This window comes from Bombina bombina, chromosome 2, assembly GCF_027579735.1.
Source record: "Bombina bombina isolate aBomBom1 chromosome 2, aBomBom1.pri, whole genome shotgun sequence".
Lineage (NCBI taxonomy): Eukaryota > Metazoa > Chordata > Amphibia > Anura > Bombinatoridae > Bombina > Bombina bombina.
In genome coordinates, this window is record NC_069500.1 from 1,350,860,021 (window position 1) to 1,350,887,125 (window position 27,105).

Consider the following 27,105-nt stretch of genomic DNA (forward strand, 5'->3'; position numbering starts at 1 on the left):
ATCCATTACTGCTGTCAATTGTTGCATAGTAACAAGCATTGGCGCGCTAGAAGTACTAGGGGTCGCCTGCGCGGGCATAACTGGTATAGACACAGAAGGAGATGATGTAGAACTATGTCTACTTCCTTCATCTGAGGAATCATCCTGGGCAACCTTACTATTTGTGACAGTACTGTCCTTACTTTGTTTGGACGCTATGGCACAATTATCACACATATTTGAAGGGGGAACCACATTGGCTTCCATACATACAGAACATGATCTATCTGAAGGCTCAGACATGTTAAACAGGCTTAAACTGGTTAATAAAGCACAAAAACCGTTTTAAAACAAAACCGTTACTGTCTCTTTAAATGTTAAACAGGGCACACTTTATTACTGAATATGTGAAAAACTATGAAGGAATTATCCAATCTTTTCCAAATTTTCACCACAGTGTCTTAATGCATTCAAAGCACCCCAATTTTCAAGCTGTTAACCCTTAAAATGTGGAAACCGGAGCCGTTTGCAATTTTAACCCCCCTACAGTCCCAGCCACAGCCTTTGTTGCGACTTCACCAATCCCAGGGGGGTATACGATACCAGTTGAAGCCTTCTAGGATCGTTTTCAGTGGATGCCAGACCCTCACACATGCAGCTGCATGTACTGTACTCAAAAGTAACTGCGCAATAATAGCGCGAAAATGAGGCTCTGCCTACTATAGTGAAAGGCCCTTCCTGACTGGGAAGGTGTCTTAACAAGTGCCTGGCGCTAAAAACGTTCCCCAATATTATTATATAAAGTGTGAAATTCACTTCAAACTGCATATAATACTTAAATAAAGCAATCGATTTAGCCCCTAAAAGTGTCCACCAGTTTATAGCCCATAATAAGCCCTTTATTCTGTTTGAGTCTAAGAAAATGGCTTACCGATCCCCATGAGGGAAAAAACATAATTTATGTAAGAACTTACCTGATAAATTCATTTCTTTCATATTAACAAGAGTCCATGAGCTAGTGACGTATGGGATATACATTCCTACCAGGAGGGGCAAAGTTTCCCAAACCTTAAAATGCCTATAAATACACCCCTCACCACACCCACAAATCAGTTTAACGAATAGCCAAGAAGTGGGGTGATAAGAAAAAAAGTGCGAAGCATATAAAATAAGGAATTGGAATAATTGTGCTTTATACAAAAAAATCATAACCACCACAAAAAAGGGTGGGCCTCATGGACTCTTGTTAATATGAAAGAAATGAATTTATCAGGTAAGTTCTTACATAAATTATGTTTTCTTTCATGTAATTAACAAGAGTCCATGAGCTAGTGACGTATGGGATAATGACTACCCAAGATGTGGATCTTTCCACACAAGAGTCACTAGAGAGGGAGGGATAAAATAAAGACAGCCAATTCCTGCTGAAAATAATCCACACCCAAAATAAAGTTTAACAAAAAACATAAGCAGAAGATTCAAACTGAAACCGCTGCCTGAAGAACTTTTCTACCAAAAACTGCTTCAGAAGAAGAAAACACATCAAAATGGTAGAATTTAGTAAAAGTATGCAAAGAGGACCAAGTTGCTGCTTTACAGATCTGGTCAACCGAAGCTTCATTCCTAAACGCCCAGGAAGTAGATACTGACCTAGTAGAATGAGCTGTAATTCTCTGAGGCGGAATTTTACCCGACTCAACATAGGCAAGATGAATTAAAGATTTCAACCAAGATGCCAAAGAAATGGCAGAAGCTTTCTGGCCTTTCCTAGAACCGGAAAAGATAACAAATAGACTAGAAGTCTTACGGAAAGATTTCGTAGCTTCAACATAATATTTCAAAGCTCTAACAACATCCAAAGAATGCAATGATTTCTCCTTAGAATTCTTAGGATTAGGACATAATGAAGGAACCACAATTTCTCTACTAATGTTGTTGGAATTCACAACTTTAGGTAAAAATTCAAAAGAAGTTCGCAACACCGCCTTATCCTGATGAAAAATCAGAAAAGGAGACTCACACGAAAGAGCAGATAATTCAGAAACTCTTCTAGCAGAAGAGATGGCCAAAAGGAACAAAACTTTCCAAGAAAGTAATTTAATGTCCAATGAACGCATAGGTTCAAACGGAGGAGCTTGAAGAGCTCCCAGAACCAAATTCAAACTCCAAGGAGGAGAAATTGACTTAATGACAGGTTTTATACGAACCAAAGCTTGTACAAAACAATGAATATCAGGAAGAATAGCAATCTTTCTGTGAAAAAGAACAGAAAGAGCGGAGATTTGTCCTTTCAAAGAACTTGCGGACAAACCCTTATCTAAACCATCCTGAAGAAACTGTAAAATTCTCGGTATTCTAAAAGAATGCCAAGAAAAATGATGAGAAAGACACCAAGAAATATAAGTCTTCCAGACTCTATAATATATCTCTCGAGATACAGATTTACGAGCCTGTAACATAGTATTAATCACGGAGTCAGAGAAACCTCTATGACCAAGAATCAAGCGTTCAATCTCCATACCTTTAAATTTAAGGATTTCAGATCCGGATGGAAAAAAGGACCTTGTGACAGAAGGTCTGGTCTTAACGGAAGAGTCCATGGTTGGCAAGATGCCATCCGGACAAGATCCGCATACCAAAACCTGTGAGGCCATGCCGGAGCTATTAGCAGAACAAACGAGCATTCCCTCAGAATCTTGGAGATTACTCTTGGAAGAAGAACTAGAGGCGGAAAGATATAGGCAGGATGATACTTCCAAGGAAGTGATAATGCATCCACTGCCTCCGCCTGAGGATCCCGGGATCTGGACAGATACCTGGGAAGTTTCTTGTTTAGATGAGAGGCCATCAGATCTATCTCTGGGAGCCCCCACATTTGAACAATCTGAAGAAATACCTCTGGGTGAAGAGACCATTCGCCCGGATGCAACGTTTGGCGACTGAGATAATCCGCTTCCCAATTGTCTACACCTGGGATATGAACCGCAGAGATTAGACAGGAGCTGGATTCTGCCCAAACCAAAATTCGAGATACTTCTTTCATAGCCAGAGGACTGTGAGTCCCTCCTTGATGATTGATGTATGCCACAGTTGTGACATTGTCTGTCTGAAAACAAATGAACGATTCTCTCTTCAGAAGAGGCCAAAACTGAAGAGCTCTGAAAACTGCACGGAGTTCCAAGATATTGATCGGTAATCTCACCTCCTGAGATTCCCAAACTCCTTGTGCCGTCAGAGATCCCCACACAGCTCCCCAACCTATGAGACTTGCATCTGTTGAAATTACAGTCCAGGTCGGAAGAACAAAAGAAGCCCCCTGAATTAAACGAAGGTGATCTGTCCACCACGTTAGAGAGTGCCGAACAATCGGTTTTAAAGATATTAATTGATATATCTTCGTGTAATCCCTGCACCATTGGTTCAGCATACAGAGCTGAAGAGGTCGCATGTGAAAACGAGCAAAGGGGATCGCGTCCGATGCAGCAGTCATAAGACCTAGAATTTCCATGCATAAGGCTACCGAAGGGAATGATTGAGACTGAAGGTTTCGACAGGCTGTAATCAATTTTAGACGTCTCTTGTCTGTTAAAGACAGAGTCATGGACACTGAATCTATCTGGAAACCCAGAAAGGTTACCCTTGTTTGAGGAATCAAAGAACTTTTTGGTAAATTGATCCTCCAACCATGATCTTGAAGAAACAACACAAGTCGATTCGTATGAGACTCTGCTAAATGTAAAGACTGAGCAAGTACCAAGATATCGTCCAAATAAGGAAATACCACAATACCCTGTTCTCTGATTACAGACAGAAGGGCACCGAGAATCTTTGTGAAAATTCTTGGAGCTGTAGCAAGGCCAAACGGTAGAGCCACAAATTGGTAATGCTTGTCTAGAAAAGAGAATCTCAGGAACTGATAATGATCTGGATGAATCGGAATATGCAGATATGCATCCTGTAAATCTATTGTGGACATATAATTCCCTTGCTGAACAAAAGGCAATATAGTCCTTACAGTTACCATCTTGAACGTTGGTATCCTTACATAACGATTCAATAATTTTAGATCCAGAACTGGTCTGAAGGAATTCTCCTTCTTTGGTACAATGAAGAGATTTGAATAAAACCCCATCCCCTGTTCCGGAACTGGAACTGGCATAATTACTCCAGCCAACTCTAGATCTGAAACACAATTCAGAAATGCTTGAGCTTTCACTGGATTTACTGGGACATGGGAAAGAAAAAATCTCTTTGCAGGAGGTCTCATCTTGAAACCAATTCTGTACCCTTCTGAAACAATGTTCTGAATCCAAAGATTGTGAACAGAATTGATCCAAATTTCTTTGAAAAAACGTAACCTGCCCCCTACCAGCTGAACTGGAATGAGGGCCGTACCTTCATGTGAACTTAGAAGCAGGCTTTGCCTTTCTAGCAGGCTTGGATTTATTCCAGACTGGAGATGGTTTCCAAACTGAAACTGCTCCTGAGGACGAAGGATCAGGCTTTTGTTCTTTGTTGAAACGAAAGGAACGAAAACGATTGTTAGCCCTGTTTTTACCTTTAGACTTTTTATCCAGTGGTAAAAAAGTTCCTTTCCCACCAGTAACAGTTGAAATAATAGAATCCAACTGAGAACCAAATAATTTGTTTCCCTGGAAAGAAATGGAAAGTAGAGTTGATTTAGAAGCCATATCAGCATTCCAGGTCTTAAGCCATAAAGCTCTTCTGGCTAAGATAGCCAGAGACATAAACCTAACATCAACTCTAATAATATCAAAAATGGCATCACAGATGAAATTATTAGCATGCTGGAGAAGAATAATAATATCATGAGAATCACGATTTGTTACTTGTTGCGCTAGAGTTTCCAACCAAAAAGTTGAAGCTGCAGCAACATCAGCCAATGATATAGCAGGTCTAAGAAGATTACCTGAACATAGATAAGCTTTTCTTAGAAAAGATTCAATTTTTCTATCTAAAGGATCCTTAAACGAGGTACCATCTGACGTAGGAATGGTAGTACGTTTAGCAAGGGTAGAAATAGCCCCATCAACTTTAGGGATTTTGTCCCAAAATTCTAACCTGTCAGGCGGAACAGGATATAATTGCTTAAAACGTTTAGAAGGAGTAAATGAATTACCCAATTTATCCCATTCCTTAGAAATTACTGCAGAAATAGCATTAGGAACAGGAAAGACTTCTGGAATAACCGCAGGAGCTTTAAAAACCTTATCCAAACGTATAGAATTAGTATCAAGAGGACTAGAATCCTCTATTTCTAAAGCAATTAGTACTTCTTTAAGTAAAGAGCGAATAAATTCCATCTTAAATAAATATGAAGATTTATCAGCATCAATCTCTGAGATAGAATCCTCTGAACCAGAAGAGTCCAAAGAATCAGAATGATGGTGTTCATTTAAAAATTCATCTGTAGAGAGAGAAGATTTAAAAGACTTTTTACGTTTACTAGAAGGAGAAATAACAGACAAAGCCTTCTTTATGGATTCAGAAACAAAATCTCTTATGTTATCAGGAACATTCTGCACCTTAGATGTTGAGGGAACTGCAACAGGCAATGGTACATCACTAAAGGAAATATTATCTGCTTTAACAAGTTTGTCATGACAATTATTACAAACAACAGCTGGAGGAATAGCTACCAAAAGTTTACAGCAGATACACTTAGCTTTGGTAGATCCAGCAGGCAGTGGTTTTCCTGTAGTATCTTCTGGCTCAGATGCAACGTGAGACATCTTGCAATATGTAAGAGAAAAAACAACATATAAAGCAAAATAGATCAAATTCCTTATAAGACAGTTTCAGGAATGGGAAAAAAATGCCAAACATCAAGCTTCTAGCAACCAGAAGCAAATGAAAAATGAGACTGAAATAATGTGGAGACAAAAGCGACGCCCATATTTTTTGGCGCCAAATAAGACGCCCACATTATTTGGCGCCTAAATGCTTTTGGCGCCAAAAATGACGCCACATCCGGAACGCCGACATCTTTGGCGCAAAATAACGTCAAAAATGACGCAACTTCCGGCGACACGTATGACGCCGGAAACGGAAAAGAATTTTTGCGCCAAAAAAGTCCGCGCCAAGAATGACGCAATAAAATGAAGCATTTTCAGCCCCCGCGAGCCTAACAGCCCACAGGGAAAAAAGTCAAATTTTTGAGGTAAGAAAAAATATGATAATTTAAAGCATAATCCCAAATATGAAACTGACTGTCTGGAAATAAGGAAAGTTGAACATTCTGAGTCAAGGCAAATAAATGTTTGAATACATATATTTAGAACTTTATAAATAAAGTGCCCAACCATAGCTTAGAGTGTCACAGAAAATAAGACTTACTTACCCCAGGACACTCATCTACATGTTTGTAGAAAGCCAAACCAGTACTGAAACGAGAATCAGTAGAGGAAATGGTAAATATAAGAGTATATCGTCGATCTGAAAAGGGAGGTAAGAGATGAATCTCTACGACCGATAACAGAGAACCTTATGAAATAGATCCCGTAGAAGGAGATCACTGCATTCAATAGGCAATACTCTCTTCACATCCCTCTGACATTCACTGCACGCTGAGAGGAAAACCGGGCTCCAACTTGCTGCGGAGCGCATATCAACGTAGAATCTAGCACAAACTTACTTCACCACCTCCCTTGGAGGCAAAGTTTGTAAAACTGATTTGTGGGTGTGGTGAGGGGTGTATTTATAGGCATTTTAAGGTTTGGGAAACTTTGCCCCTCCTGGTAGGAATGTATATCCCATACGTCACTAGCTCATGGACTCTTGTTAATTACATGAAAGAAATGACAGCCTTCCAGCATTACACAGTCTTGTTAGAAAAATGGCTAGTCATACCTTGAGCAGAAAAGTCTGCAAACTGTTCCCCCCAACTGAAGTTCTCTCAGCTCAACAGTCCTGTGTGTGAACAGCAATTGATTTTAGTTACTGCTGCTAAAATCATACTCCTCTTTTAAACAGAACTCTTCATCTCTTTCTGTTTCAGAGTAAATAGTACATACCAGCACTATTTTAAAATAACAAACTCTTGATAGAAGAATAAAAAACTACAACTAAACACCACATACTCTTCACCATCTCAGTGGAGATGCTACTTGTTCAGAGCGGCAAAGAGAATGACTGGGGGGGCGGAGCCTGGGAGGGACTATATGGACAGCTTTTGCTGTGCTCTTTGCCATTTCCTGTTGGGGAAGAGAATATTCCCACATGTTATGGATGACGCCGTGGACCAGACACACCAATGTTGGAGAAAAGTGAACGATTTTTTTTTTATTTGATCGCATTTGGCGGTGAAATGGTGGCATGAAATATACCAAAATGGGCCTATATCAATACTTTGGGATGTCTTCTAAAAAAAAGAAAATATATACATGTCAAGGGATATTCAGGGATTCCTGACATATATCAGTGTTCCAATTTAACTAGCGCTAATTTTGAAAAAAAGTGGTTTGGAAATAGCAAAGTGCTACTTGTATTTATTGTCCTATAACTTGCAAAAAAAGCAAATAACATGTTAACATTGGGTATTTCTAAACTCAGGACAAAATTTAGAAACTATTTAGCATGGTTGTTTTTTGGTTTTTTGGTGGTTGCAGATGTGTAACAGATTTTGAGGGTCAAAGTTAGAAAAAGTGTGTTATTTTCCATTTTTTCCTCATATTTTATAAACATTTTTTTATAGTAAAGTCCATTTAATGGCGAGAAAAACTGTATATAATATGTGTGGGTACAGTAAATGAGTACGAGGAATATTACAGCTAAACACAAACACAGCAGAAATGTAAAAATAGCCCTGGTCCCAAACGGACAGAATATGGAAAAGTGCTGTGGTCATTAAGGGGTTAAAAGAGAGAGATAATCTAGTTTTAGACACCATGTCAGCATTCCAATATTTAAGCCATACAGCTCTTATAGTTAAAATGGCTAAAGACATGGATTGAGATTGATCTTCATAAGATCAAATATAGCATCACAAATAAAAGGATTTGCATGTTGAAGTAAAACAATAATGTAAGATAATTCAAGACAAGACAACTGCTGTGCTAAACTGTCCAACCAAAAAGTAGAAGCAGCAGCAACATCAGCCATAGATATAACAGGTCTAAGAATATAGCAAGTATGTAAATATGTACGTCTTAGATACTATTCAAGCTTCCTATCTAAAGGATCCTTAAAAGAAGTACTGTCTTCCATACGAATATTAGTATGTTTGGCAAGAGTGGAAATTGCCTCATCAACTTTAGGAACTGTTTCCCAAAGTTCTAAATTGGCCACAGGTAAAGGATACAATTTCTTAAACCTAGAAGAAGGGTTAAAAGAGGTACCAGGCTTAGACCATTCTTTAGCAATCACATTAGAGATAGCGTCTGGAATAGGAAATAATTCAGGAGTAATAACAGTAATCTTAAATACAGAATTTAGACAGTTACTAGCTTTATCATCAAGAGGTTTACACTCCTCAATACCCAAAGTAAACAAAACTTCCTTTAAAAGAGAGTGAATATATTATATCTTAAATAAAAAAGATGATTTGTCTATATCTGTCTCTGACGTGGCATCCTCTGAATCAGAGGAAACCCCATCAGTAGAGGATACATTAGTATGCTGAAGGTCAGAACTTAATTCACTAGGTTTAGGAAAATGTTGCAAAACCCTTTTACGTTTATTTGAATGCGGAATAGCAGTCATTGCCTTCTCTATAGCTGCAGTAATAAAATATTTAATTTCTGCAGGAATGCTATGTACATTAGACTGAGATGGAATAACAGTGAGTGCATTTATATTTATAGATATATTATCAGCATTTAACAAATTGTCAAAACAAGAGCCACATAATTGAGCTGAAGAATTTAGATCAGCTTTTTTACAACAAACACAGTTAGCTTTGGTAGATACGTGTTCAGGCAGCTCAAATGATATGGTAATATCAGAGGCAGGTTCAATTTGAGACATATTTGCAACAACAAAAAAATTCGAAAGAAAAAAAAATTAATTCTGCAACTTTATACCCATCCTCCTATATATGATATAAATAACAGGCTTGAGAGAATGGGAAACAGAGTGAATATTTATAAAAAAGAAAACTGATTCATAAAATAATGCTGCATGAAAGCTCTGTAAGCATTTTCTGAGAGCCCTGAATGAGCTAGGGGCGGAGCATATAACAGCAAATTTGACTGGAAATTTTTGGCAGAAAAAAACTACACGAAATGATGACGTTATAATTAGCGTCATGACATGCACGTTTGTTCTTGTTGCAAGGCGAAATGAAAATAAAAAACAGGTAATAATTTAGTTTGTATATAAAAAAACTAATTATTCTATTATACTGCATAAAAAATTTAATTATCAACATTCCATGAGACTAAAATAATTCGTAGCATCCTAATTTATAAATAGATTACTAGCTCCAAAAAAAACCCTGTATGTTTCACAGACTCTACCAACCTTGACACATATTTAGTCACTAAAATAAAGTTGCTAAAAAAGAGCACTGAAATACTGACTCAAGGCATGTACACAAACAATATATAACAACTTTACTTAAAAAGTTCCTAATCTATAGCTGAGAGTGTCTTATATAATAAAAATATATACTTACCGTGTAATACACCCATCCACATATAGCAGACAGCCAAACCAGTACTGAAACATATCAGCAGAGGTAATGGTACAAGAGTATATTGTTGATCTGTAAAGGGAGGCAGCAGATGAATCCCTGTGGCCAATTTACAGAGAGTCTTATGAAAAGCTTTGCCATAGGTGAAAACATAGTATTATCAGGCAATACTCCCTTCACATCCCTCAGACAAACACTGCACTTAGAAAGGAACTGGGCTTCAATATGCTTAGAAGCGCCTTTCACTGGAAAAATCAAGCACATCATGCTTCACCACCTCCTAAAGTGGCAAAGTTTTTAAAACTGAGGTATGAGTGAGGTGGGAGGTGTATTTATAGGCATTTGAGGTTAGGGAAACTTTGCCCCCTCCTGGTAGGAATGTATATCCCATCAGTAACTAGCTCGTCGACTCTTGCCACCTATATGAAAGAAAATGATATATTATTAGAAAATATTACACTGCCCCCACCTGGTTACTTCATAATGCCCCCCATCTACTTCATAATGCCACCTGGCTTACACAAATATGCCTTTGGACTTCACTCATGACTTGCTCTTGACAACCAGCATGAAACAACTCAATTAAAGGGACACTGAACACAAATATATTTCTTTTGTGACTCAGAGCATGCAAATTTAAGCAACTTTTGAATTTACTCCTATTAGCAAATGTTCTTCATTCTCTTGGTATCTTTATTTGAAAAGCATGAATGTAACTTTAGATGCCGGCCCATTTTGGTTAACAACCTGGGTTGTTCTTGCTGATTGGTGGATACATTCATCCACCAATAAACAAGTGCTGTCCAAGGTCTGGACTTTCTTTTTCAAATAAAGATAGCAAGAGAACAATGAAAAATTGATAATAGGAGTAAATTATAAAGTTGCTTAAAATTGCATGCTCTATCTGAATCACGAAAGAAACAAATTGGGTTCAGTGTCCCTTTAAGCAACAGGAGAGGATATGCCCACTAATATGTTCAAGCTACAGGATCAAAAAGTGAATACCAGCATAGACCTTGTGATAGGTTCCTGTCCATCAACCTGAAGGTGAGGCTTATCTCATTTTAAAAACTGAAATTTGGTAAGTAAGCAAAGAAAAAAATAATTAGATCCATATTTTCATCATTTCCTCTTTTCATACATTTTTAATTGTCTAAAGCAGCAGCTTCAAAGAATTTAAAGGACAATAGACTATAAAAAAATGCAGCAACCTAATAAAATATTGATTTATATTGACCGTATTGCCAGCATGTAACCTGCAAAATAAGCGGTGCAATGTACAGTTACACTGTGGGGCCTGTGTACCATTTTTTCCAGTTTTCTATGGACAGTCCGACAGGTGGCAAAGCCAGTTAGATACCGTTCTGCCAGACTGACTGATTTAAAGCAAAATAGTTTCCCACACCTCTGCTTTTGCTATCACGCCATCAACAAGGCCAGAATAAATATATTTGTATAGCATTGCAGTATTTTAGAACATTTACTGCAACTTTAATCACAAAATGTATTATCAAACAGAGTATAAGGTTATTTATTATTATTACTATTATTATTATATTATCGTGTAGCTACCAAAGCTTAATATAATTCACATGATGCATTAAACTTATTAAGTATACATTTAAAATAATAAATAATGTTTATTATAAAAAAAAAGGAAAATGGATATCACAAAGATGATGAAAATACTTATGCCAGAGTCAAACTTTTGATGTTCTACTTGCATGATATTTGGTAATTATTAACTTGTATACGATACACAGATGCTATTTCCCACAAAAATCAATATCTCAGTATCACACATAAAGCACATTGTAAGAATACACCTTTAATATTACTAAAAGGAAAAAGACAGCACATTTCTACATTACTACAAGGAAGAAGACAAAAAAATGAAAGTAATAATTGTTTCATTTATAATGTTCTTAATCTTATGTGGATCAATCTCATCTGCAATGTACTTCCACACTGGAGAAAGGCAAGAGAAATGTCTAATAGAGGATATTGCATCAGAGACATTGGTAACAGGTATGGCAAAGACAATATGTATATATTATGTTTTATCATTTGTATGTTACTCATCTGCTATATATGTGAGATTTATATCATTTATATATTTATATCATAATAAAAAAACAGGGCAAAACTATACCCAGATGAAAAAACTTATTGATTCTTTTTCTACAAAATGTTAGAATTCTTTTTTTCACTAATGTTGTCTGCATTATTATATAGCAATAGTGGTGATAGTAAATTAAGTAAGTTCTGCAAGCTATAAAATAATGATATGTTTTTGTATTAGATGTATATTCACATGTTAGATGCAAGTCAAAATAAAAACACATAATTCTGAAAGAGCAAGAAATTAAAAAAAAAACAATTTACTTGCCTTATAACATTCACTTATTTCTATTTATATCCTTTGTTGGAAGGCTCTGAGTACACGTGTCATGAGCACTACATGACAGCAGTTTTTGCTTCTCATCCTACCTGAGTATGTTATTCAACAAATACCAAGAAAATTAAGTAAATTGCATACTTTCTTAATCCTGAAATATTAATTTTGTCTTACATGTCCCTTTAATTGTATGCTTTAAAAAATTTTTTAATCAATAAAGCAAATATATCATCAGTGCAAGTTAGAAAGTGAGCTTCAAAACAAGCATTAAATAGGTTTAATTTTTACAAATATATACTGCGGAACATTCAGTTCACAACTATATACATATAACACCGCAGATACAGTGTTCTCCACAGAAAATGCTACCAGGTGGCTGGGTACGGGGGCAAAGTAATTTACTTTGTAAGATTATAAGATTTTCTGCCATACAAAACAGAAATGTATTTTATAATTTAACATAAACATTATTTCATGATAATTTTAATATTAGCTAATTTTAGCTTAATATTTTCTTAAATTTAAAAATGGGTGGTCAGTTAAATCAGCTGTTAGTGCCCTGGGAGAACACTGCTACATATCAAATAGATGAATAAGGCAAAGAATTAAACAAAAATGCTACACATCATACAAACGAAAATCCTATGTAGAAAACAAACGGTAATTGAAGGGAAAGTCTACTTGAAAATTGTTATTGTTTAAAAAGATAGATAATCCCTTTATTAACCATTCTCCAGTTTTGCATAACCAGCACAGTTATATTAACACACTTTTTACCTCTGTGATTACCTTGTATCTAAGACTCTGCAAACTGTCTCAGATCCTCAGTTCTTTTGTCAGTGCATTTTAGCCGATCAGTGCTGACTAATAAATAACTCCATGGGAGTGAGCACAATGTTAGCTATATGACACACATGAACTACTACTGTCTGACTGAGAAAATGGTCAACATGCATTCAGGTAAGAGGCAGCCTTCAAGGGCTTATAAATTAGCATATGAGCCTACATGGGTTTAGCTTTCAACAAAGAATACCAATAGAGCAAATACAATTTGATGATAAAAGTAAATTGTAAAGTTGTTTAAAAGTCCTATCTGAATCATGAAAGTTTAATTTTGACTTGACTGTTTTATTCTCTTGATATTCTTTGCTGAAAAGCATATCTAGATATGCTCAGTAGCTGCTGATTGGTTGCTGCACATAGAAGCCTCGTGTGATTGGCTCACCATGCGCATTGCTTTTTCTTCAACTAAGGATATCTAAAAAATGAAGCAAAATAAATAATAGAAGTAAATTGTAATGTTGTTTAAATTTGTATTCTCTATCTGAATCATGAAAGAAAGATTTTGGGTTTAGTGGCCCTTTAATTCTGATATATTACAAAATGTGTGCTTAATAAATAGCATGCTCACATCTAATTTATAGCTATTTTACAGTACTAGCACACAAGACTAGTATATATGCCTGTCATAAAAATGACAAACTCACTGTATGTGTGGAGGTGCAGTAGTTTAACTAAACAGATTTAAGGTACAGAAATGTAGTGTAACACTATTCTAATGTTGAATAGCAAAAATGCATGCTAATGCCAGAGTCTAACTTCTAAAAATTAGTTTCATTTCAAAATGTGCGTGTAATTTCAAAATATCCATGCTTTCTAAAATTTGACTGAAAATGTAAACTGTGACATAAGATATGAGACATAAAAAGTTTTTCTTTATAACTAAGATAAAAAACGTTCATATTTATGGGCGTCCACAAGGAGTACAAATTGCATGCTCTGTGTGTATATGTGTCCCAGACACTGGGCAAGGCAGCTGGGAGTATTGTCTGACCATTCACACTGGCCTATATATTTATTTGTATGGTCAGACCATCTGCACAATTAGTAGTGGGGGAAGGGGTGTTTTGCGCCATTGATCTTAAACTATGCACCATGACTTACATATTTTATAGAGTATATATATACAGGGAGTGCAGAATTATTAGGCAAATGAGTATTTTGACCACATCATCCTCTTTATGCATGTTGTCTTACTCCAAGCTGTATAGGCTCGAAAGCCTACTACCAATTAAGCATATTAGGTGATGTGCATCTCTGTAATGAGAAGGGGTGTGGTCTAATGACATCAACACCCTATATCAGGTGTGCATAATTATTAGGCAACTTCCTTTCCTTTAGCAAAATGGGTCAAAAGAAGGACTTGACAGGCTCAGAAAAGTAAAAAATAGTGAGATATCTTGCAGAGGGATGCAGCACTCTTAAAATTGCAAAGCTTCTGAAGTGTGATCATCGAACAATCAAGCGTTTCATTCAAAATAGTCAACAGGGTCGCAAGAAGCGTGTGGAAAAACCAAGGCGCAAAATAACTGCCCAGGAACTGAGAAAAGTCAATCGTGCAGCTGCCAAGATGCCACTTGCCACCAGTTTGGCCATATTTCATATTGCAACATCACTGGAATGCCCAAAAGCACAAGGTGTGCAATACTCAGAGACATGGCCAAGGTAAGAAAGGCTGAAAGACGACCACCACTGAACAAGACACACAAGCTGAAACGTCAAGACTGGGCCAAGAAATATCTCAAGACTGATTTTTCTAAGGTTTTATGGACTGATGAAATGAGAGTGAGTCTTGATGGGCCAGATGGATGGGCCCGTGGCTGGATTGGTAAAGGGCAGAGAGCTCCAGTCCGACTCAGACGCCAGCAAGGTGGGGGTGGAGTACTGGTTTGGGTTGGTATCATCAAAGATGAGCTTGTGGGGCCTTTTCGGGTTGAGGATGGAGTCAAGCTCAACTCCCAGTCCTACTGCCAGTTTCTGGAAGACACCTTCTTCAAGCAGTGGTACAGGAAGACGTCTGCATCCTTCAAGAAAAACATGATTTTCATGCAGGACAATGCTCCATCACACGCGTCCAAGTACTCCACAGCGTGGCTGGCAAGAAAGGGTATAAAAGAAGAAAATCTAATGACATGGCCTCCTTGTTCACCTGATCTGAACCCCATTGAGAACCTGTGGTCCATCATCAAATGTGAGATTTACAAGGAGGGAAAACAGTACACCTCTCTGAACAGTGTCTGGGAGGCTGTGGTTGCTGCTGCACGCACTGTTGATGGTGAACAGATCAAAACACTGACAGAATCCATGGATGGCAGGCTTTTGAGTGTCCTTGCAAAGAAAGGTGGCTACATTGGTCACTGATTTGTTTTTGTTTTGTTTTTGAATGTCAGAAATGTATATTTGTGAAAGTTGAGATGTTATATTGGTTTCACTGGTAAAAATAAATAATTGAAATGGGTATATATTTGTTTTTTGTTAAGTTGCCTAATAATTATGCACAGTAATAGTCACCTGCACACACAGATATCCCCCTTAAATAGCTATAACTAAAAACAAACTAAAAACTACTTCCAAAACTATTCAGCTTTGATATGAATGAGTTTTTTGGGTTCATTGAGAACATGGTTGTTGTTCAATAATAAAATTAATCCTCAAAAATACAACTTGCCTAATAATTCTGCACTCCCTGTATATATATATATATATATATATATATATATATATATATATAGAGAGAGAGAGAGAGAGAGAGAGAGAGAGAGAGATAGAGATAGAGATAGAGAGAGGTACATTTTGGATATCTTAGGTAATGTACTGTTAGTTTTAGGCTCTATATGTTAACTTATGTTTGTTCTTTTGTGATTCATTTATTAACTGTATAATGCAAAAAATCTAATAAGCAAAACATCTAATAAGCAAAACACTAAGGGCTAGATTACGAGAGGAGCGCTATTTAGCACTTCCCTTTGTGCATTAACTTGTAAAATAGTCACACAAAAAAAAGGGAATAATAATAAAGGCACAAGTGTGAACATAAGCTTACCTGTGTAACATACAATGTATTTGATTATATGAAAGTACATTACAAATCATTTTGATAATGTACTTTCATATAGTCAATTACATTGTATATTCCACACTCTTAATACATAGGTACAAAGGTAAGCTTGTGTCCACACTTGGGCCATTATTATTATTCCCCCTTTTTTCTCTCTCTTTTCTTTGTTTTTAATATTTTATATTCCCCCTGCAAAAACACGGGAATTGGAAATATTGGTCAAGGGAAATACTGTCCGATTAATGGAACAAAGAATTTGCTGGGATAGGTTGTTGGAATCTCCATACCGCAGCCATTGCATGCATAGTTGCAATAGATGCAAACAAAATCCTGCAAATGAAAAAGCAGCTAATGATCTACACTGAGATATGGTAACTTTAGATAGAGACTGTAAACTCTGACAAGTCAATTGTAAATAGCATACTATGGTATGACAGGAACAGACCCATGGAGACCGAATCTAAGACTAGACCAGAAAAAGACCGATAGTAAAGGTAATAAGTCTTCTAAAAACTCCTAACCTAACAAGTCAATTGTAAATAGCATACAATGGTATGACAGGAACAGACCCATGAAAAACCGAATCTAAGACTAGACCAAAAAAAGACCACTACTAAAGGTAATAAGTCTTCTAAAAACTCCTAACCTAACAAGTCAATTGTAAATAGCATACAATGGTATGACAGGAACAGACCCATGAAAAAACGAATCTAAGACTAGACCAAAAAAAGACCGATAGTAAAGGTAATAAGTCTTCTAAAAACGCCTAACCTAACAAGTCAATTGTAAATAGCATTCAATGGTATGACAGGAACAGACCCATGGAGACCGAATCTAAGACTACACCAAAAACGCCTAACCTAACAATGCTCAGAATAAGTATGGAGGTAGGCCCTTTATCTCGCCTGGACTAATTCCATGCTAGGCAAAGTACCAGGAAGAACCTGAGAAATCTGGCTTTGAAAGGAAGAACATTTTCTAAATCCTAGAGTCGCGACAGGAGCGAAACTGATATGGATACCCTGTAGTATCCTCACACAATCAAAATAATATTATTGTACAGCACTATATAATAGTGGTATTAGATATGGAAAGTACTGATGTATTTTCTCACAATGAAAGATAATCATTGTACAGCAATATAGAACAGTAGTACTAGATAAAAGGCATCCTGTAATATATGGTCACAATAAAAAGGAAATTTATGCTTACCTAATAAATTTATTTCTTTTACGATATCACGAGTCCACGGATTTCATCCTTACTTATGGGATTACGCCTCCTGTTTAGCAGGAAGTGGCAAAGAGCACCACAGCAGAGCTGTATATATAGCTCCTCCCTTCCCTCCCCCTCCAGTCATTCGACCGAAGTTAGGAAGAGAAAGGAAAAGCCAAAGGTGCAGAGGTGACTGAAGTTTAATAAAAATAAATACCTGTCTTAGAAATGACAGGGTGGGCCGTAGACTCGTCATATCGTAAAAGAAATACATTTATCAGGTAAGCATAAATTTCCTTTTCTTTTACAAGATATGACGAGTCCACGGATTTCATCCTTACTTATGGGATACAATACCAAAGCTATAGGACACGGATGAAAGGGAGGGACAAGACAGGAACCTAAACGGAAGGCACCACTGCTTGAAGAACCTTTCTCCCAAAACGAGCCTCAGAAGAATCAAAAGTATCACATTTGTAAAATTTGAAAAAAGTGTGAAGAGACGACCAAGTTGCAGCCTTGCAAATCTGTTCAACAGAAGCATCATTTTTAAATGCCCATGAGGAAGCCACATCCCCAGTAGAATGAGCCATAATTCTTTCAGGAGGCTGCTGTCCCGCAGTCTCATATGCCAGACGGATGATACTCGTCAGCCAAAAAGAAAGAGAGGTAGCCGTAGCTTTCTGGCCCCTACGCTTTCCAGAAAAAACAACAAATAATGAAGATGATTGACGAAATTCCTTAGTCGCCTGCAAGTAAAACTTCAGGGCACGGACCACGTCCAAGTTATGCAACAGACGCTCCTTCTTAGAAGAAGGGTTAGAACATAATGAAGGAACAATAATTTCCTGATTAATATTCTTATTAGAAACAACCTTTGGAAGGAACCCAGGTTTGGAATGTAAAACCACCTTATCAGAATGGAAGATAAGATAAGGCGAGTCACATTGTAACGCTGAAAGCTCAGAAACTTTACGAGCAGAAGAAATAGCAACCAAAAATAAAACCTTCCAAGATAACAACTTAATATCTATGGAATGCATGGGTTTAAACGGAACCCCTTGAAGAATATTAAGAACTAAATTCAAACTCCAGGGTGGAGCAATTGGTCTAAACACAGGCTTAATTCTGGATAGAACCTGACAAAAAACGTCTGGAGCATCTGCCAAACATTTGTGTAGTAAAATTGACAAAGCAGAGATTTGTCCCTTTAAGGAACTATCTGATAACCCTTTCTCCAATCCTTCTTGGAGAAAAGACAGAATTCTGGCAATCCTAACTCTACTCCATGAGTAGCCCTTGGATTCGCACCAAAAGATATTTACGCCATATCTTATGGTAGATCTTTCTAGTAACAGCCTTGCGTGCCTGAATCAAAGTATCAATGACCGAATCAGAGAACCCCTGCTTAGATAGAATCAAGCGTTCAATCTCCAAGCAGTCATTTGCAGAGAAACTAGATTTGGGTGTTGGAAGGGTCCCTGAATTAGAAGGTCCTGCCTCAATGGAAGCTTCCACGGCGGCAGAGAGGACATGTCCACTAGATCGGGATATCAAGTCCTGCGAGGCCACCCAGGCGCGATTAGAATTACTGAAGCCCTCTCCTGTTTGATCCGAGCAATCACCCGGGGAAGGAGAGCAAACGGTGGAAACACATAAGCTAGGTTGAATGACCAAGGCACTGCCAAGGCACCTATCAGTTCGGCCTGAGGATCCCTTGACCTGGATCCGTATCTTGGGAGCTTGGCATTCCGACGAGACGCCATCAGATCCAATTCCGGTCTGCCCCATCTGAGAATCAGGGTGGCAAAGACCTCCGGATGGAGTTCCCTATCCCCCGGATGAAAAGTCTGTCTGCTTAAAAAGTCTGCTTCCCAGTTGTCCACTCCTGGGATGTAGATTGCTGACAGATAACAAGAGTGAGCCTCCGCCCACCGAATTATCTTGGATACTTCTGTCATCGCTAAGGAACTTCTTGTTCCTCCCTGATGATTGATGTAAGCCACAGTCGTGATGTTGTCCGACTGAAAACGGATGAATTTGGCCGAAGCCAACTGAGGCCAAGCCTGAAGCGCATTGAATATTGCTCTCAATTCCAGAATATTGATTGGAAGAAGAGACTCTGACCGAGTCCACACACCTTGAGCCTTCAGGGAATTCCAGGCTGCACCCCGACCTAGTAGGCTGGTGTCCGTTGTCACTATCATCCATGAGGGTCTGCGGAAGCACGTCCCTTGGGACAGATGATCCGGCAACAACCACCAAAGAAGAGAGTCTCTTGTCTCCTGATCCAGATGTATCTGAGGAGACAAATTTGCATAATCTCCATTCCACTGCCTGAGCATGCTCAGTTGTAGCGGTCTTAGATGAAAACGAGCAAATGGAATGATGTCCATTGCCGCCACCATCAGTCCTATTACCTCCATGCACTGAGCCACTGATGGCCGAGGATTGGATTGAAGGGCTCGGCATGTATTCAGAATCTTTAACTTTCTGACCTCTGTCAAGAAAATTTTCATGGATATGGAATCTATCAGAGTTCCCAAGAAGGGAACACTTGTCTGCGGAATTAGTGAACTCTTTTCTAGATTCACCTTCCACCCGTGAGTCCTCAGAAAGGACAGAACCATGTTTGTATGAGACTTTGTCAGATGGTAAGACAATGCCTGGATCAGAATATTGTCTAGATAAGGCGCCACTGCAATACCCCGTGGCCTGAGAACCGCCAGAAGGGACCCTAGAACCTTCGTGAAGATCCTAGGTGCTGTGGCCAACACGAAGGGAAGAGCAACAAACTGAAAATGTTCATCTAGGAAGGCAAACCTTAAGTACTGATGATGATCCTTGTGGATAGGAATATGAAGGTATGCATCCTTAAAGTCCACGGTAGTCATATATTGACCCTCCTGGATCATTGGTAAAATTGTTTGAATAGTCTCCATCTTGAAAGATGGGACTCTGAGAAACTTGTTTAGACTCTTGAGATCTAAAATGGGTCTGAACATTCCCTCTTTTTTGGGAACCACGAAAAGATTTGAGAAAAACCCCTGCCTCTGTTCCAGTATTGGAATGGGACGAATTACTCCCATAGTAGAGAGGTCTCCTACACAGCGTAAGAACGCCTCTCTTTTTATCTGGTCTACAGACAATCGTGAAAGAAGAAACCTTCCCCTTGGGAGAGAATTTTTGAATTCCAGTTGATACCCTTGGGACATGATTTCCAGTGTCCAGGGGTCCTGAACATCTCTTACCCAAGCCTGGGCAAAAAGAAAAAGTCTGCCCCTACTAGATCTGGTCCCGGATCAGGAGCTGCCCCTTCATGCTGTCTTGGGAGCAGCAGTGGGCTTCTTGGGTTGTTTACCTTTGTTCCAAGCCTGATTGGGTCTCCAGAAAGTCTTGGCTTGCGCAAAATTCCCTTCCTGTTTAGTGGCAGAAGAAGCGGGGACCCCTTTGAAGTTCCGAAAGGAACAAAAATTATTTTGTTTACCCCTCAGTTTAGCTGCTTTATCCTAAGGTAGGAGATGACCCTTTCCTCCCGTAATGTCAGAAATAATTTGGCAAATGGCAAATCCGGCATTCTTAGCCACCAACTTGGCAATCTGATAGGCGGCGTCCGTAATAAAAGAATTAGCCAGCTTCAGCGCCTTAATTCTATCCAGAATTTCCTCCAAAGGAGTCTCAGTCTTAAGAGAATCTTCTAAGGCGTCAAACCAGAAAGCCGCCGCAGTGGTATCTGGTACAATGGAGGCTGTCAATTGTAAATGGAAACCCTGATGAATAAATAACTTTTTTAGAAGACCCTCCAATTTCTTATCCATAGGGTCTTTGAAAGTACAACTGTCCTCAATAGGAATAGTTGTACACTTAGCCAGGGTAGATATAGATCCCTCCACCTTAGGGACTGTTTGCCAAGAGTCCCGAATAGTGTCAGATATGGGATACATTTTCTTAAAATTAGGAGGTGAGAATGGGATACCCGGTCTTTCCCATTCCCGTGTAATAATATCCAAGATTCTCTTAGGAACCGGAAAAACATCAGAGTAAGTAGGCACCTCTAAGTATTTGTCCATCTTACGCAATTTCTCTGGTGGTACCACAATTGAATCACAGTTATCCAGAGTCGCTAAAACCTCCCGAAGCAACAGGCGGATATGTTCAAGCTTAAATCTAAAGGACATGACGTCCGAGTCTGTTTGAGGCAACACATTTCCCGAATCAGAAAGTTCCCCCTCAGACAGAAGTTCCCTGACCCCCAAATCAGATCACTGTGAGGGTTCATCGGAAATAGCCAACAAAGCATCAGAGGTCTCAGTATTTAAATTGACTTCTGTCCTTCTGCCCTGTAACACTGCCAACTTAGATAAAACCTCTGTAAGGGTAGATGACATAACTGCAGCCATATCCTGCAGAGTAAATGAAGTAGACGCGGAAGGAACGAACAACCCCTGTCATCATATACGTAAGTCCCTGAGGTAATCCAGGTGAAGGTAAGAAGAGGAGGTTGGGTTAAAAAATTTTATACATACTTTGCTGTGATTTACTGTCATCTGCTGCAGGACACATTACCTATTGATGTTATACCTGTAATTTCTGTATATCTATTTACTATAAGCCTGCAGATCTCTTGGGCTTGTTAAGGCAAAGATATGCCAGTGCAGTTACAGGATACAGTGTCTGTAACGCTATTTAAGTTACATCATTGGCTCAATTAATATCCTTTGGTTAAAAAAACAAAACAAAATAATAACACTGAACTGGGTCAAGCTTATTCAGAATTTCAGCTGCTATCCCCAAGAAAGTGGACATTATTGAAAAGCTGTGGATACCAGCCCTATTGAATGGGATTACGACTTGCCTTTGCCTGCTAATGGATATCAGACAGACTGCATATTTTGTTCTTTGAGAATTTGTCTCTTATCGACTTTTTGCTCTCACCTTCTTTTGTCTGTATAGTTGTTTGTATTACAACCCCTCAGTTCTTGGTAGTATTATTCTAGTGACTGCCTACTCTTATTATTGGGTCACTTTGTATAGCCTTCATTTGCTGTTCTTTAATTAAGCTTTGATTCTCTCAGGTCTGTTTTGTCATAGAGATCAGCAAGCATATATATATAAAATGTGTGAGTAACTACGTTTCCAGGGAAAGAAAAAGGAAAAGAAAAAAAAAGAAAGAAAAGAAGGAAAGAGAAGGAAACGAGAAAGGGGGGAAGGGGGGGAAGGAGAGAGACAGAGAAGAAGGGAAGGAGGAAAGGGGAAAGAAAGGGAATAAGGAAGCAAAGAAAGAAAGCTATCAATAAGTATATATCCTGTGGATCAGATCTTCAGAGTATTATCCTATGTGTGTTGACATTTTAAATATCATATAACCCCTCACAGGACACATGTAGCTATATAAAGGTTAGGTGAATGCTTTGTTATAATAATTTAAGAGATTGAAATAGAGTGTTATTTTTATTAGAAAGGTGATTTTTCAGGCTGGGTATAATATTTGGATGTAATAAAACTGCTATATATATAATATATTATTTAGCTATAAACTTGGAAAAGCATAACTTGCAGCTTGATTATAATGTCTCAATGGGGTAAATCTGCTATAAGGTCTTATCTATTTACAAATCTATAAATTAGAAATCACATGTGCTCATATAGCTAACTCTTATATGTGAATTGTATTAATATTTGTAACATTGGAGATCTCAAGCCATAGTAAGGCACTTGTTATTATATATAGACTAATTTAACTTAGACTATTTAGAGGATAGTTGACTGGCCAAGTCAGGAGATAGAAATATATGGTCATCTCTGTAAAATTAGTAAATTTAATTAGTAGGACGGGTATAGCCTCTGGATGCCAACTCTCATATGTGAAATATACTAATATATGTAAGAGTATAGGCTATAGTAGGATATTTGTTAACCTATTTAGAATTTGACATCCTGCTAGGCTTATACGGACCCATAGGGTGCTGAGTTGGTAACTTTAGCTTTGTAAAGTTTTCTCTCTAATAAACTTACAAAGAAGCTGCAGAACTAACTGAATAGTGCGCCCTCACGTTATATATCATAAATACACTTTTTTTCTTAAAAAACACACTCTTTCAAAATCAAAAAGCAACGTAAATTGAGTGTACCCTGTTCTGAAGTTAGGCCTGCAAATTTATTTTTGTTGGTATTTGCATTCCTACACTGGGAGCATCTCCCCATAGAATTTGACTTTGCACACCCTACTTCACTTTCCCCACACTTATACCATTAAATATATATATATATATTATGCTTTTGATTATTATATATGGATAAATATCTTTCACCCAAAATTCACGCAATGCCAGCAAAAGCTAAAGACAGGAGACCGAGAAATAGTTTGGAAGCTAACTCAGACCTCAGATTAGAGATGAATAGTTTAAATATAAATAAATCTGATATCGACTAGATATCAAAACAAGTAGCGCAATAACTATTAACTCAATTTGATCTAATTAAAAATGAGTTCTCCTCACTTTCTTCTGAGATGAAAAACTTCACCTCTAGACTTTCAGAAGTGGAGACCAGAATATCTGATATTGAGGACTCCTCGATTAAATTAGATCAAATTACTCAGCAGCATACTAATAAAATCTGTGAACTCAATGAAAAAAACATAATTTATGCTTACCTGATAAATTCCTTTCTCCTGTAGTGTAGTCAGTCCACGGGTCATCATTACTTATGGGATATTAACTCCTCCCCAACAGGAAGTGCAAGAGGATCACCCAAGCAGAGCTGCTATATAGCTCCTCCCCTCTACGTCACACCCAGTCATTCGACCAAGAACCAAACGAGAAAGGAGAAACTATAGGGTGCAGTGGTGACTGGAGTATAATTAAAAAATTTAGACCTGCCTTAAAAAACAGGGCGGGCCGTGGACTGACTACACTACAGGAGAAAGGAATTTATCAGGTAAGCATAAATTATGTTTTCTCCTGTTAAGTGTAGTCAGTCCACGGGTCATCATTACTTATGGGATACCAATACCAAAGCTAAGTACACGGATGACGGGAGGGACAGGCAGGATCTCTATACGGAAGGAACCACTGCCTGAAGAACCTTTCTCCCAAAAACAGCCTCCGAAGAAGCAAAAGTGTCAAATTTGTAAAATTTGGAAAAAGTATGAAGAGAAGACCAAGTTGCAGCCTTGCAAATCTGTTCAACAGAGGCCTCGTTCTTAAAGGCCCAAGTGGAAGCCACAGCTCTAGTAGAATGAGCTGTAATCATTTCAGGAGGTTGCTGTCCAGCAGTCTCATAGGCTAAACGTATTATGCTACGAAGCCAAAAGGATAGAGAGGTAGCAGATGCTTTTTGACCTCTCCTCTGTCCAGAATAAACGACAAACAGGGAAGAAGTTTGTCGAAAATCTTTAGTTGCCTGTAAATAAAATTTCAGGGCACGGACTACATCTAGATTGTGCAGAAGTCGTTCCTTCTTTGAAGAAGGGTTAGGACACAATGATGGAACAACAATCTCTTGATTGATATTCTTGTTAGTGACTACCTTAGGTAAGAACCCAGGTTTAGTACGCAGAACTACCTTATCTGAATGAAAAATCAGATACGGAGAATCACAATGTAAGGCTGATAATTCAGAGACTCTACAAGCCGAGGAAATAGCCATTAAAAACAAAACTTTCCAAGATAACAGCTTGATATCAATGGAGTGAAGGGGTTCAAACGGAACACCCTGTAAAACGTTAAGAACTAAGTTTAAGCTCCACGGCGGAGCAACAGATTTAAACACAGGCTTAATCCTGGCCAAAGCCTGACAAAAAGCCTGAACGTCTGGAACTTCTGACAGACGCTTGTGTAAAAGGATGGACAGAGCTGAGATCTGTCCCTTTAACGAACTAGCAGATAAACCCTTTTCTAAACCTTCTTGTAGAAAAGACAATATCCTAGGAATCCTAACCTTACTCCATGAGTAACCCTTGGATTCGCACCAGTGTAAGTATTTACGCCATATCTTATGGTAAATTTTCCTGGTAACAGGTTTCCTAGCCTGTATTAAGGTATCAATTACTGGCTCTGAAAATCCACGCTTTGATAAAATTAAGCGTTCAATTTCCATGCAGTCAGCTTCAGAGAAATTAGGTTTTGATGTTTGAAAGGACCCTGAATTAGAAGGTCCTGTCTCAGAGGCAGAGACCAAGGTGGACAGGATGACATGTCCACTAGATCTGCATACCAGGTCCTGCGTGGCCACGCAGGCGCTATTAGAATCACCAATGCTTTCTCCTGTTTGATCCTGGCAATCAATCGAGGAAGCATCGGGAAGGGTGGAAACACATAAGCCATCTTGAAGGTCCAAGGTGCTGTCAGAGCATCTATCAGGACCGCTCCCGGGTCTCTGGATCTGGACCCGTAACAACGAAGCTTGGCGTTCTGGCAAGACGCCATGAGATCCATATCTGGTTTGCCCCAACGTCGAAGTATTTGGGCAAAGACCTCCGGATGAAGTTCCCACTCCCCCGGATGAAAAGTCTGGCGACTTAGGAAATCCGCCTCCCAGTTGTCCACTCCTGGGATGTGGATCGCTGACAGGTGGCAAGAGTGAGAATTATCTTTGATACTTCCATCATCGCTAGGGAACGTCTTGTCCCTCCCTGATGGTTGATGTAAGCCACAGTCGTGATGTTGTCCGACTGAAACCTGATAAACCTCAGAGTTGCTAACTGAGGCCAAGCCAGTAGGGCATTGAGAACTGATCTCAATTCCAGAATGTTTATTGGAAGGAGACTCTCCTCTTGAGTCCATGATCCCTGAGCCTTCAGGGAATTCCAGACAGCGCCCCAACCTAGAAGGCTGGCGTCTGTAGTTACAATTGTCCAGTCTGGCCTGCTGAAGGGCATCCCCCTGGACAGATGTGGCCGAGAAAGCCACCATAGAAGAGAATCTCTGGTCTCCTGATCCAGATTCAGCGTAGGGGACAAATCTGAGTAATCCCCATTCCACTGACTTAGCATGCACAATTGCAGCGGTCTGAGGTGCAGGCGTGCAAAAGGAACTATGTCCATTGCCGCTACTATTAAGCCGATTACCTCCATGCATTGAGCCACTGACGGGTGTTGAATGGAATGAAGGGCACGGCAAGCATTTAGAAGCTTTGTTAACCTGTCCTCTGTCAGGTAAATTTTCATTTCTACAGAATCTATAAGAGTCCCCAAGAAGGGAACTCTTGTGAGTGGTAAGAGAGAACTCTTCTCCTCATTTACTTTCCACCCATGTGATCTCAGAAATGCCAGTACTAACTCTGTATGAGACTTAGCAGTTTGAAAGCTTGACGCTTGTATCAGAATGTCGTCTAGGTACGGAGCTACCGCAATTCCTCGCGGTCTTAGTACCGCCAGAAGAGAGCCCAGAACCTTTGTAAAGATTCTTGGAGCCGTAGCCAACCCGAAGGGAATAGCTACAAACTGGTAATGTTTGTCTAGGAAGGCAAACCTTAGATACAGGAAATGTTCTCTGTGAATCGGTATGTGAAGGTAAGCATCCTTTAAATCCACTGTGGTCATGTACTGACCTCTTTGGATCATGGGTAAGATTGTCCGAATAGTTTCCATCTTGAATGATGGAACTCTTAGGAATTTGTTTAGGATCTTTAAATCCAATATTGGTCTGAAGGTTCCCTCTTTTTTGGGAACCACAAATAGGTTTGAGTAAAACCCTTGTCCGTGTTCCGACCGCGGAACTGGATCGATCACTCCCATTAGTAAAAGGTCTTGTACACAGCGTAGAAACGCCTCTTTCTTTATCTGGTTTGTTGACAACCTTGAAAGGTGAAATCTCCCTTGTGGAGGAGAAGCTTTGAAGTCCAGAAGATATCCCTGAGATATGATCTCCAACGCCCAGGGATCCTGGACATCTCTTGCCCAAGCCTGGGCGAAGAGAGAGAGTCTGCCCCCCACTAGATCCGTTACCGGATCGGGGGCCC

At 38.9% G+C, this 27,105-nt stretch overlaps 1 protein-coding gene across 1 annotated transcript in view; it reads left to right on the forward strand.

The window, feature by feature from the left end:
- Window positions 1-11,482: 11,482 nt before the first annotated feature.
- The window catches only part of LOC128650360 (transmembrane emp24 domain-containing protein 11), a 290,502-nt gene continuing 274,879 nt past the window's right edge, over window positions 11,483-27,105 (forward strand). Inside the window, exon 1 of the mRNA XM_053704254.1 lies at window positions 11,483-11,659. Coding sequence (XP_053560229.1) covers window positions 11,524-11,659 — 136 coding nt within the window. The 5' untranslated portion in view covers window positions 11,483-11,523. The remainder of the gene's footprint in view (window positions 11,660-27,105) is intronic.